Source organism: Phaethon lepturus, unplaced genomic scaffold, assembly GCF_000687285.1.
Source record: "Phaethon lepturus isolate BGI_N335 unplaced genomic scaffold, ASM68728v1 scaffold4602, whole genome shotgun sequence".
Taxonomy (NCBI): domain Eukaryota; kingdom Metazoa; phylum Chordata; class Aves; order Phaethontiformes; family Phaethontidae; genus Phaethon; species Phaethon lepturus.
In genome coordinates this window covers 20908-34636 of record NW_010525377.1, presented here as the reverse complement: position 1 = coordinate 34636, position 13729 = coordinate 20908, and the positions used below count along the sequence as shown (strand labels likewise).

The 13729-nt window shown below is 37.8% G+C and overlaps 1 protein-coding gene across 1 annotated transcript in view; it reads left to right on the top strand.

The window, feature by feature from the left end:
- The window catches only part of LOC104617403 (cadherin-12), a gene marked incomplete at its 5' end in the record, with an annotated part of 22813 nt that extends 10074 nt beyond the window's left edge, over positions 1–12739 (top strand). Inside the window, 2 exons of the mRNA XM_010282718.1 lie at positions 6572–6823; positions 11586–12739. Coding sequence (XP_010281020.1) covers positions 6572–6823; positions 11586–12085 — 752 coding nt within the window. The remainder of the gene's footprint in view (positions 1–6571; positions 6824–11585) is intronic.
- Positions 12740–13729: the final 990 nt, after the last annotated feature.

The following is a 13729-nucleotide window of genomic DNA, read 5'->3' as shown; positions in this document are numbered from 1 at the left end:
CCCTACAGTTTTATTTTCTTCCTTTTATCATTCAGTATCTCAGGAAGAATTCATATGCCAATGCAGGTATACCTTTAAACAGGGCATTATTACTGCCTTCTTTAAATATTGTTACTTTGCTAACTGTTTTCAAAGTACCCAGCTGTTGTATTTTCTGGGGGATGCATAGTCCTGCAGAAGAATTAGTTCTAAATATGGACAGTGCTGCTGGAATATAACATCCCACAACACTCTTAATGATTTGTAGATTTATGTAATTAACATCTCTGATATTCCCCCAATTTTTGTCATAACTGATAATCTTTGTTTTCTTTTTCACTTGAATGCTTTCGATAAATGGCAAAGAACAACTCAAGACAAAAAAATTGATTTTTTTTCTATTGTAAACATCTTCAAGCATGCAGTCTTGTGAACAGACTCAGCTAAAACACCACAATGAAATGTAGTAAATTTTCACCACTAGTTAATCACATAAGGAAAAAAATTAACAATGAGTTTATCAGCTATTAAGTAATCTTTAAAGAACTGTGATATGATAAACTTTTAATAAAAAAGGGTTTATATTACTCTGCAAAGAAAGAACATCTAAAGTTCAAAGGAAGTTCAGTAACATTCCTTTACCTATTTAACGATATAGGTTATAAGCATTACTTTTAAGAAAAACTATTTAATTCTTAATTTTAAAAATGTTATTAACTATATTCATCATTATTTTTAATTTAAATTTGAGATGACACTGAGTATGATGTAAAAGGTTTCTTTCTTGAGAATTAAGTAACCCAAGCCCTAAAAAGGGCTAGAAATAGATAACACACAGAATAAAAAAGTTTCAGAGGCCATTTATTTAGCATTTTATAAAACAATTTAAATATATGACCCACGTTATTTTTGAAGCCATGCACTCTTGTCAATTGTTGAATGATACAAAACTGAAGCCAACAAAATAAGCATAACTCTTAATCATGAAGACCTTTATCATTAAGAATGTTCGGGAAGAAACAAATCTGAAACAGCAGAAAAATAAACTGCTTATTTTCTCTTTTTATATAGCTCCCCTGTAAGGATTACAAGACAAAAATGGCTTATTCACAAACTTATTAGTGACTTTTATCTTATTATGTACATTACATACATTGTGTACAAAACATGTATTATATATATTTTATAGATGAGCAAAGAATTTCACTTAATGATTTGTAAATACAGTCTATTATGAAACCATAATAATTCATAGTATTGCAGACATGAATAATAGTATCTTATGAAACAAAAATATGCAGATCAGCATTTTATCAGAGGCCATTCAAATAGTTTTCTTGAGACAGACAGCTCAATGAACATGAAGGACAACCTTACAATGGATTCAAGTCCCCTTACTTCTATTCTTGATAGAGTAGGTCATTACTCTTCTCCAGAAGTGCCTAGTCTAAACAGTTTGGTTTTAACAGCTACTAATATTTAAAAATGTTGTGTCTTCGTTTTGGAGACAGTCTTGTTTAATATCTTTACTGATGATCTAGATGAGGGGATCGAGTGCTCCCTCAGTAAGTTTGCAGATGACACCAAGTTGGGTGGGAGTGTTGATCTGCTGGAGGGTAGGAGGGCTCTGCAGAGGGATCTGGACAGGCTGGATCGATGAGCAGAGGTCAACTGTATGAGGTTTAATAAGGCCAAGTGCCGGGTCCTGCACTTGGGTCACAACAACCCCATGTACCGCTACAGGCTTGGGGAGGAGTGACTGGAGAGCTGCCCGGTGGAAAAGGACCTGGGGGTGCTGCTTGACCGCCCGCTCAATATGAGCCGGCAGTGTGCCCAGGTGGCCAAGAAGGCCAACAGCGTCCTGGCCTGTATCAGAAATAGTGTGGCCAGCAGGAGTAGGGAAGTGATCGTGCCCCTGTACTCGGCACTGGTGAGGCCGCACCTCGAATCCTGTGTTCAGTTTTGGGCCTCTCACTACAAGAAGGACGTTGAGGTGCTCGAGGGTGTCCAGAGAAGGGCAGCGAAGCTGGTGAGGGGTCTGGAGCACAAGTCTTATGAGGAACGACTGAGGGAACTGGGGTTGTTTAGTCTGGAGAAGAGGAGGCTGAGGGGAGACCTTATCGCTCTCTACAACTACCTGAAAGGGTGTTGTGGCAAGGTGGGCGTTGGTCTCTTCTACCAAGTAGCTAGCGGTAGAACAAGAGGAAATGGCCTCAAGCTGAGCCAGGGGAGGTTTAGACTAGATATCAGGAAAAATTTCTTTATGGATAGAGTGGTCAAACATTGGAACAGGCTGCCCAGGGAAGTGGTGGAGTCACCACCACTGGAAGTGTTCAAAAAACGTGTAGATGTGGCACTTCAGGACATGGTTTAGTGGGCATGGTGGTGTTGCATTAATGGTTGGACTTGATGATCTTAAAAGTCTTTTCCAACCTTAATGATTCCGTAACTCTGTGATTCTGTGATTTCAGTATCTAACTATAATTATGCCAAGCAAGATTTAAATACTTTACATCTATGTCCCACTAGATGTACAGTTTTGGATAACGCTTAAGTTTGTTTCCCCTTAATGCTGTACTGTAGTTTCTGTTAATTTCTGTTCCCTTCCTAGCTGTTGGTTGTATTTCCTTGGAAAATGCAGCGTGATGAGCTTTGCTAATGTTTATAATTAAAAAGAAAAAAAACGTTCTCTGTATCTTAACAGAAGAAGGAAAATATACCTTTTTAGAGTTTCCTCATAGTTTACATGAATGACTTTCATCTTTTCACTTTTCAACACATTTGAAGTCCCGTATGGGTACTATCTTCATAATTATGTAGTCTTATAACACAACTGCTGTGTATTTCTAAATACCTTTGCTGGTTTGGTCAAGATTTCTTTAAAGAACAAGATTTGATTTCTTTTTTTCTGTCTATTTACTAAAATATCCACCAAGATTTAATTTTTTCAAATAATTACAAACTACTGTTTTAAATACAAGTCTTCCAGTACTTCTCAGGTAATTTTAACTTACTTAATTCCTCAAAAGAATCTTTAAACTTAAAAAAGCTATACAGTAATTAAACTCAATGACCCTTCTTATTTACAGCTTCTGTGAAGTGTGTTTATCATATGAGTTTGGTGAGGAAATCATTCAAATATTATTAGATAATTAAATTTCCCAATTAATACCAGTAATAATGACACCAAGATGACTTTGGATCTCAGTAGTTTGTTAGCAAACTTTATCTACTGTATAAAAACAAATGCAATATTCCCATAAACAATAGAAATAAAAACCACCAAGACACAGAATTTTTCATGCATAAATGTTTATGTGTGTATGTACCTATATACACACTCTTAAAAGCATTTCATAACACTTACTAAAAAAGTAGTACACTATTTATTAAAGTATAAGGAAGATGGAAAAAAAACTTTTGTGGAATATTTTCCAACTATAAAAGAATTTTTCATTTTTGTTGTTTCACAGAGATATTAGAAAAATCTGTCCAAACATAAACTCTGTACAATATTTTCAATATCTTCTACTTTTTGTTTGCCAGAAAGGTTGAAGGTCTGTTCTGTGCACAGTTTAGAGATATAATGACACAACCTTATTTTCCTTACAGAAACTTTTTCAAAAAATAAATACCATTATCTTTTGAGTTAGCGATTATGTTCATACCAAGAAGGTACTTTATGAAAGGAATTTTGATTTCTTTTGTTGAGGAAATAATCTTGTTCACTGTGTTACAATTAATGCTTTTACAAGTAAATGTGTCAGTTAACATTTTTAAACACATGAACAAGCCAAATAACCAGTGTTATTCTATACAGCTAAAAATCATGAGAGTTGTGATACTACAGCAGGTATAATATATTTGCAGTGCACCCAGCAGAATACACTTTTCCAGGTTCCATACTTCTTCAGAATAGAGAATCATAAAATAGTTTGGGTTGGAAGGGACCTTTTAAGGACATCGAGTGCAAACCCCCTGCAAGGAGCAGGGTCATCTTCAACTAGACCAGGTTGCTCAGAGCCCCGTCCAACCTGACCTTGAATGTTGCCAGGGATGGGGCATCTACCACCTCTCCGGGCAGACTGCCAGTGTTTCACCACCCTCATTGGGAAAAATTTATTCCTTATGTCTAGACTAAAACTGCCCTCTTTTAGTTTAAAACCATTAGCCCTTGTCCTGTCACTAGAGGCCCTGCTAAAAAGTCTGTCCCCATCTTTCTTAGAAGCCCCCCATAAGTACCCGAAGGCTGCAAGAAGATGTCTCCAGACCCTTCTCTTCTCCAGTCTGAACAGCCCCAACTCTCTCAGCCTTTATTCATAGGAGATGTGCTCCACCCCTCTGAACATTTTTGAGGCCCTCCCTGGACCTGCTCCAACAGGTCCATGTCTTTCCTGTGCTGAGGGCTCCAGAGCTGGACGCAGGACTCCAGGTCGGGTCTCACCAGAGCAGAGTAGAGTAGCAGAATCACCTCCCTCAACCTGCTGGCCACGCTGCTTTGGGTGCAGCCCAGGATATGTTTGGCCTTCTGGGTTGTGACCACACATTGCCAGCACATGCCCAGCTTTTCATCTACCAGTACCCCCAAGTCCTCTCAGCAGAGCTGCTCTCAATCCTTTCAGCCCCCAGCCTGTATTGATATTGGGGGTTGCCCCAACCCAGGTGCAGGACCCTGCACATGGCTTTGTTGAACCTCATGAGGTTCACACAGGCCCACTTCTCAAACTTGTCCAGGTCCCTTTGGATGGCATCCCCTCTCTCAGGTGTGTCAATTTAATGAGGACAGAAGCAAGGCAGAAGCTCAAGGTTGCTCTTTGGAGTCTCTATAAATATAAACCCAGGCAAATGTTATGTTTCCAGACTATGCCTTCAGCAGTGCTGAATCCACCAGCTGTGAATAGAAGTGAGAGGCCCTGGCAGAGCTGTAGTGCTTACAGCTGAACCGTCCACCTTCCTCTTTCCACTTTGTGGGCCTCACTCTGCTTTCTAGAGGGCTGCTTCCCTACTAATCACACTCCGTTGCTCATGTGAGAGAGAGAATTTTCCTTCTCTCCAGACTGTTACACACGTCCTGAAAATGAAATTGTTGCCAACAGACTGAAGAACCAGAAGCTGTCTCAGCCTCCGGTTGCAGCTCCAGGCTGCTCTGTGTAGAGTTCAAACACATGCCTGTGTCCATACTTTCAAAAGGCCCTTGAACAGTTGAAAAGGTTCGTAGAAGAACAACAAAAATTGTTCAAAGACTTAAGAGCTCAATGTGTTTGATTCCTCTCAAAGGAGAATGCAAAGCCATTTGGTTGCATTGTAACATGTATTACAGTGATCTTCAACATTGCAATTAAAAGAAAAAAAATAATAGAAATAATTCTATTAATAGAAACAGAAATAAGAATAGAAATAAGAGTAAGCTGGAAGACTTCAAATTAGATCTGAAACTCTTTATATAGTACAGATGATTAATTATAGAAAGAACAAGCTGAATATGGAAGTTGGTTTGATTCAAACAATTTTAAGACTTTTTTTTTTTTCCAAAACTAAATGTCATTGAACTTGACCTGTCCATGTGCAATGTTTGAGTTTGATAAAAAGAGGACTTCTGAAATAAACATTTTGTTAGTCAAGAGTTTTCTCAATGGTGTCTGATCACAACATATCTGATTTTAGATATTTAGGGTTCCTTCTTATTGTCCTTAATCAGAACTGCACACAAGTATTTGAGTGTTGAATTCAGAGCCCTTAATCCTTCTACCTAGTGACAAAACTCCAAGGAGGGATGAAAGTCATAACATGGACAGCAAGTGACCTCTTCTAAATATACAGTAAAGTACATCATCGGTGAGATGGCAAGAGTGACTGTTGCAGGCTACCTTCATTCAGATCTATCAGCTAATTAATTTCCTGCTAATTTCATTTTGCTTTTGCTTTCAATGTAATTCTTTTAATCTGCTCATCATTTCCTTCCTACTCTGTTTGATTCAAGAAAAACAGTAATAACCGAATACCTACTGGGAAGAAATGACAAAATGGAAATTCTAGGAGTTCTGGACACATTCATGACTAATTGATGGAAAATGTACTGATTGTAAAGTACTCAGTTCATTTCTGTACTTATTTTTAATGGAGCAGGAAAGTTGAAGGGAAGTTTTGCATTTTGTCTAGGTATATTACTTTCCATTTTAAAGGGAAATTAATTAATAGCAACTTGATTCTAAATCCATGTGCAATCAAAGTCCTTTGGAACACAGGCTTGGAATATAAGGATATAAGGAGAAAAGAAAAGCTGAAAAACCTTCCTAATCTAATACTCGTAATGGTTTTTTTTAAATTATTATTTATATCTTCTTTGAAATTTTAGCTGTCAAGCTAACAAGTTTAGAAGACATTGAATATTATTTAATGCACTGCAAAAACTGGCTGTACCAGTCACAATGCGATACCTTCTGTGATGATAAAACAAGGCAGTTACATTAAGCATGTCATTCACTGAATTCCAAAAATGGAATAGCTGCCTATTACTAAAAGTGACACAAACTACAATGGTGAACTGAAGTAAACAATAAAAATCCTGTAATGACTGTATCATGTTTTACAGACAACACAGCTGGCATTGAAACCAGGAGAAATGGTTACAGCAGAAGGCAGCAAGAGCTGTACTTTCTTCCAGTAATAATAGAAGATAGCAGTTATCCTGTCCAAAGCAGCACAAACACAATGACTATCCGTGTTTGCAGATGTGATTCTGATGGTACCATCCTGTCCTGCAATGTGGAAGCAATCTTCTTACCAGTAGGCCTCAGCACAGGAGCGCTGATTGCAATCTTGTTGTGTATTGTTATACTTCTAGGTTAGTTTTCATGAAATCATGTGTAGTGCATTACTCTGATTATTGACCTGTGAATTAATTTATGTGGTTACTAGTTTTATTTATTGCTTAACAAAAGCCATTGAAAATTTGTGTCGGTTTATGAGAACTTTTATGCTTCTACATTTCTAGGAAAGGATCCCAAAGCACTGACCATGTTCGTGAATCTGTTAACACCTACAGTTTTCTTATTACATGAAAAGAACCAACTTTCAGTGGTATCCAAACCATATTTTTTTTCTCTGAAACAGTTTGGTTTAAATAAGTTTCTTGAAGAATTAGTATTTTTAGATTATTACTAAGGTAGACAAGTCCTACTGACAGTAACAACAGTAAGGACTTAGTAAGGGCCTTCTTTTAATTCTTTTTACCAACTTGAGCAAAAGGAGAACAAAGAAATGAGGGTGGAGAAAATAATGGTAAAGTAGACTTTGACAGTCTAGATCTATGTAAAACTTTACAGAAACATTTTAATTTCAGGCAGGTGTGGATTCCATAAGATGTCATTGTCATTTGATCTACATTATATTTAAATATTGCATTACTTACAGCATGCCCAAAGCAGTCAATACCATGTGCATCCTACTTACAACATAGACTTAATGAACTCATAATGAAATAAAACTAACTTTGTAGCTTACACAAGAACAATATGCGCTGCAGAAAGCAGACTGATTCTTACAGATGTTAGCCTATGCTTTTTCTTGATATTAGTGGGCTTCCTAGATCTCATGCTACTCCTTATGTAGGTCTAATGAATAGGTAAAAATTACTGCAGACACAGAATATAACATATAGATACCTCTTTGCATTTGGATATTATAATAATTTACTATTTGAGTAAATTACTATAGGCTCACAGTTACATAAATAGCTTCTGAGTAGCAGTGGGTAAAAGCCAAAATTTCTGTTCAGTGTAAAAATTCTATGCTGTGAGAAAAATGTTGTTTCAAATCAGAATGAGAATGGCAAATGGTCATACTTCCCATGAAATAGGAGTTAATAACAAATACACCCATTCTGAAGAATTTAAAAAACAAAACAAAAGAAAACAAAACCAAATCTGTCAGTTTTTTGGAAGGAAGAAGAATGTTGTCTCCTTTACCACAATTCCTTGGGACTACTTTTTTACTTTTAAGGCTTTCCTAGATAAAAGCAGCCAGGGGGGAACAAATTCCATTACTGAAAAAAGCTTTAACTTATTTTCATGTGAAGAGATAAGTCAATTAGAGCTCTGTCTTAAGGCAGCACTCCCAGGTATCTAACCTCTCTCTTACAGAGCAAAGTGCCTAGAAGCCCTAAACACATCGCTGTAGCAAAGTTTTTGAAGTCGCCACCTTTGTGCCCAGTAATCTGGACAATGTGAACTATGCTTGGTGCTCTTTGTACGGAGATCATTTACAATGGCACGGGAAGCGGGAATACCTGAAGTCTGAATTTCCCCAGAATTTTCTAGGTGATCATGGAGGCCTTCAACAGAACTGTGTTCATGTTTCCCTAATGGTTTCTTGAAATAAACACATTTTTTATTTAAAAACCCCAGCATATTCAATCAAAAATAACAATGGCAGAGAAATCCTTACCAGATCTGCTGCTGATTGATTCTCTTCATATACAAAACTAATGAAGATATTTTAATTCCTGCTTTGTACAGAACGCCAGACTGAATTACTGAGATTATGTTTGGAAGAGAGGTTTTGCTCTTTTGACAAGTCCCTTCATTCCAATCAGCCTGGAAATATTACCCATAAAAACTATTGTTAAGTAATGAGATCTCCAGTACTGTGTGTAACCTGAGAATGGCATTTATGTTATATCCAAAATTTCTCCTTACTATTCCATTGATCAATTTAAAAACTGGTTTTGGATTTTCATTTCTTACTGTGAACCTAGCCTGACACAGGGTCATTAAAATCATAGTTGAAGTCATTTTTGTCAAATTCATTTCTACGCAAAAGTCAGTCAACATATTACCAGATTATAATCATTGCAGCTCCTGTATTCATTATTGAGTGACTTCAACAACAGCACTTTAAAAACTGGCATTTCTACCAAAACCAGTTAGGGAATTAAAAATAACAAAAAGATTAGTTTACTACAAGCAGATTTTGTATTCAAAGAAATATATCTCCAAAGACAAAATTTTGGAAAAAAACCCACCACAAGCTGATTGCTATTGAGTTGCCATTTGGAATAAACCTAATCTGTAACATTTTATATTACATAGAATCACAAAGTCACATTTGGAACGCACCTCTGAAGATCATCTGGTGCAACCTCCCTGCTTACAGCAGGGACAAATCCAGTTGGGTCTTGAAAATCTCCAAGGTTGGACACACCACAAATTTTCTGGCCAACATGATCCAATGCTTGACCATTCTGACAGTAAAGAAGCTTTTTTCTTACTTTTTAGTTGAATTGTCTGCATTTCAGTTAGTGCCCATTGCCTCTTGTCCTGTCACTAGGCACTTCTAAGAAAAGTCTGGCTCCATCTTCTTTACTTCCATCCATCAGGTATTTCTACACATTTGTAAGATCCTCATGAGACTTCTCCAGGCTAAACAGTCCCATCTCTTTCAACTTCTCCTCATATGGCATATGTTCCAGCCCCTTAATCATATTTGTAGCTCTGCACTGAACTCACTCCAGGAAGGCCATGCCTGTCTTGTACCGAAGAGGCCAGAACTCCAAGTGTGTCTGACCAGGACTGAACAGAAGTGAATAATAATCTCCCTAGACCTGCTGACAATGCTCTTCCTAATGCAGCCTCAAATGCTCTTGGCCTTCTTTCCCACAAAGGCACATTGCTGGCTCATGGTGAACTGTTGTCCACCAGGACCCTAGGTCCTTTGCTATCAAACTGCTTTCTGGCCAGTCAGACAACAGCATCTACAGCATGCGGTTATTCTTCTCCATGTGCAGGACTTGGCATTTCCCTTTGTTGGACTTCATGGGAGTCCCATTGGCCCATTCCCGCAGCCTGGTAAGGACCCTTTGAATGGTGGTACAACCCTTGTTTTGTATCACCTGCAAACTTGCTGAGGGCGCACTCAATCCCATGATCCAGGTAATTTATGAAGATGTTAAACAAAACTGGTCCCAATATCAACCCCTGGGGTACATCATTAGTGACTGGCCCCCATCTGGTCTTTGGGATGTTGATCACAACCCTTACAGCCTGGCAGTTTGTCCAGCTTTCCAATCCACCTCACCATCTACTTTTCCAGTCCATACTTTCTCAGTTTTTCTGAGAAGGTTGTTGTGGGAGACAGCATCAAAAGCTTTCCTAAGGTTAGGATAAAAATAATGCACTTTTCTCCCTTCAAGCACCAGTCACCTCATTGTAGACGGCTATCAGGTGAGTTAAGCACAATTTCACCTTCGTAAATCCATGCAGACTACTCCTGATACTCCTCCTGTTCTTGATAGCTTTGAAAAAGTTTTCCAGAATTATTTACTCCATCACTTTCCTCATGATCAATGTGAGGCTGATTGGCCTGTAGTTCCCTAGCTCATCCTTCTTGCCTTTCTTGAAGATAGTAATCATACTTGCTCCAGTCCTCAGAAACTTGTCCCAGGCCCATGACCTCTCAAAAGTTATCACAAATGGCCTCACAATGACATCAGTCATCTCCCTCACCACTCATGCATGCATCCCATCTGGTCCTATGTCCTTGTGTGTGTCCAGTTTGTTTAACTGTTCCTTAACCTGACCCTCTTCCACCAAAGATAAGTCTTTCTTCTTCCAGAGTTTTCCTCTGGTCTCAGGGACCTGGGATTGCTGAAGGACAACCTTACCAATAAAGACAAAGAAGCCATTAAGTAGGTTGACCTTTTCTGTGTCCTTTGTCAAAAGGTCCCCTGCCCCATTCAGCAGTGGGCCCACATTTTTCTTTTGCTGCTGTCATACTTGTACAAGTCCTTCTTGTTGCCATTCATGTCCCTCACAAAATTCAACAGCAAACGGGCTTTGACTTTCCTGACCGCATCCCTGCATGTTCAGACAGTCACCGTATATTCCTCCTGGCTCATCTGTCTCTGTTTTCACCTCTTATATGCCTCTTTTTTTATCTCTGAGTTTAGTTAGGAGCTCCTTATTCATCCATGCAAGCCTCCTGCTGCCTTTGATTTCCTGCTCATCAGGATGGACCACTGTTGACCTTGGAGGAAGTGCTACTTGAAAATCAACCAGCTGTCCTGGACCCCTTTTCACTCCAGAACCATATCACATGGGATTTTTTAAAGCAGATCCCTGAAGAGGTCAAAGTATGCTGTATAAGAAGCTGAAGTAGGATGACTTTTTTCTCCATTTCAACGATTCCAGATTATTTTTTTTCTCATTAATACTGTGGGTTTTTTTCTCTACAATGTGGAAATTTGGGAATTTTTCTCTATTATGTTATGGAAGATTTTTTTTTTTTTAAATCTCATCTCTCTGTCTCTCAGAACTAAAAAGCTGAAGTCCTGTCTAATTCTATTTGTTTGCAAAGCAGGCCGGTAGGAAAATTAATTGTTACTTCCTTCAGCAGCACATCAAGCACTAAGGAGTTAGACTAATACATTGAACAGCAAATGACTTTTCATTGGCTAGAACACTGCTGTTTTTAAAAGAATAGTAGAAGCATATCTCCTAAGGTAAAAAGTCCCTTTGATTGCTTGCACCTTTCAAAGATATAATGATATATCATCAGAGTACCAAATTATTTCTGTGCATGTCTTAACTCCAGTATTTTTCTCGTTACAGTCATTGTAGTACTGTATGTAGCACTACGGAGGCAGAAGAAAAAGGACACCCTGATGACCTCTAAAGAAGACATCAGAGATAATGTTATCCATTATGATGATGAAGGAGGTGGAGAAGAGGACACCCAGGCATTTGACATAGGTGCTCTGAGGAATCCTAAAGTGATTGAAGATAATAAAATACGCAGGGACATAAAACCAGACACCTTGCGTTTTCCACGTCAAAGACCACCAGTGGAAGATAACACAGACATAAGAGATTTCATTAATCAAAGGCTGCAGGAAAATGATGTAGATCCAGCTGCACCCCCTTATGACTCCTTGGCAACCTATGCTTATGAAGGAAATGGATCTGTTGCGGAGTCTCTCAGCTCTATAGACTCCCTTACTACAGAGGCAGACCAGGATTATGATTATCTGAGTGACTGGGGACCTCGCTTTAAGATCTTGGCAGACATGTTTGGAGAAGAAGAAAGTTATAACCCTGACAAAGTCACTTAAGTACAACTACAAGAGTGAAATAAAAAGAAAAGTAAACCAACAACAAATATAAAAGATAAACCTAAGCTTTATAATAGGACAGGATTCCTTTGATTATAAAGGACAGCAACTGGTTCCAGCAAGTTACTACATTTATCATACTGTCAGTTTTGGTTTGATCTGCGAAGGAAAGATAAATCCTGTAATATACACAGTTTTTTGTTGTTCTTACTTTGTTACTCTGGAATTACACTGAGACAAGCTCAGGCCTACAAGGTACAGTTTACTGACCTGACTAAGAAAGAAGATAGCTTTCTGGCATCACGGTGGAAGAGTGGTAGCTTTTTCGTAATTCCACTAAAGTGCCTATTGAAACTTTTATCATTTAAGTGGTAAAGAGTCTGCTGTGATGGTGTTACAAAACTTAATGGTAAATTGGACAAAACCTTTAAGACAAGAAGCAATAGCAACATGCTGACTTCTTTTAGAAGAAAAATGGAGATCACTTCCTGGAGTATATCTAATGACTAAAACTAAAGGGGGGGTGTGTGTGTACATTGTGTTTTGGGGTTATGTTTGTTTTTTCAAAAGAAGAAAACAGTATGTCAAGACGTCATATTTCTTCTTCCAAAATTTCACTGAAAATTTAAGTTTAAAATGCTATTACCCACTCTGAAGATGTAAAGCCCAAATTAAAAAGGAAACGATCTTAACATACATCAATGAATATTTAAAATGTTCATGCAAATATTACATTTTCCCAAAATAATAAAAAGATGAAAGCAGCTACTCCTTTATGTGAACGAAATTTCCCTTGGCTCCCCCTCTTCTTTTAAAATGAGACTATTACTAGAACGTAAAATGGAGAGGGTTTTTAAAGAGTATTATTGTATTTTTAGTACCCAGACACTTTTTTCCGCTTGTAAGTATCACTAAAAAGTATATGCAAAGAACTCCACATCACTTTTCTTTGCAATTAGATTGTTATTCTGTAGGTACTATAGGCATACATATTATAGAGATAGTTATTTTTCAACTGACCATCTGCTACTGTTCAGTATATCACTGTATTTCACTGTCAGATCCACATCAAATCTTTTAGAAAGTCTTCTGAGGATGGAAACCTTATTAATTTTGTTCTTGCCAAAATATTAACAGAGGCAGAATAAAAATATAAAACAACGTGTTTGTCCACACAAATGTTTATGTACATACCCATGCATAAACATAGTTGTGCAGGTAACGGAAGTACAGATATGTGCAAGGCATTCTGCTATAGAAGATGTCTTGTGAAACTATTTCATATGACTTTTTCTGACGATCTAAGGCATAGACATTTTGCAAGACAATGGTTTATAACCCCTGAAGTGCATATATCCTTATATTCTCCTTCTAAAATCTCCGCAGTGCTATACTTGAGCTTCTTGAGCTCTACTCACGGTTAATGGCACTGGCAAGGTCAGCCCAAGTCTTTCATGAATCAGAAATCTTTTATTCACTTCAGATCTACAGCTTACTTTTTGTACCGCTGAAGAATTCATAACTAGCATCAGATATAGTTAGCTCACAAGTCTGATATTAACACACATAAAGTTCCCTATACTCTCTTGGGGAAATGTAAAGGTATTTTAAAGTTGTATAAATTAATCTCTCAATGAGACTTTA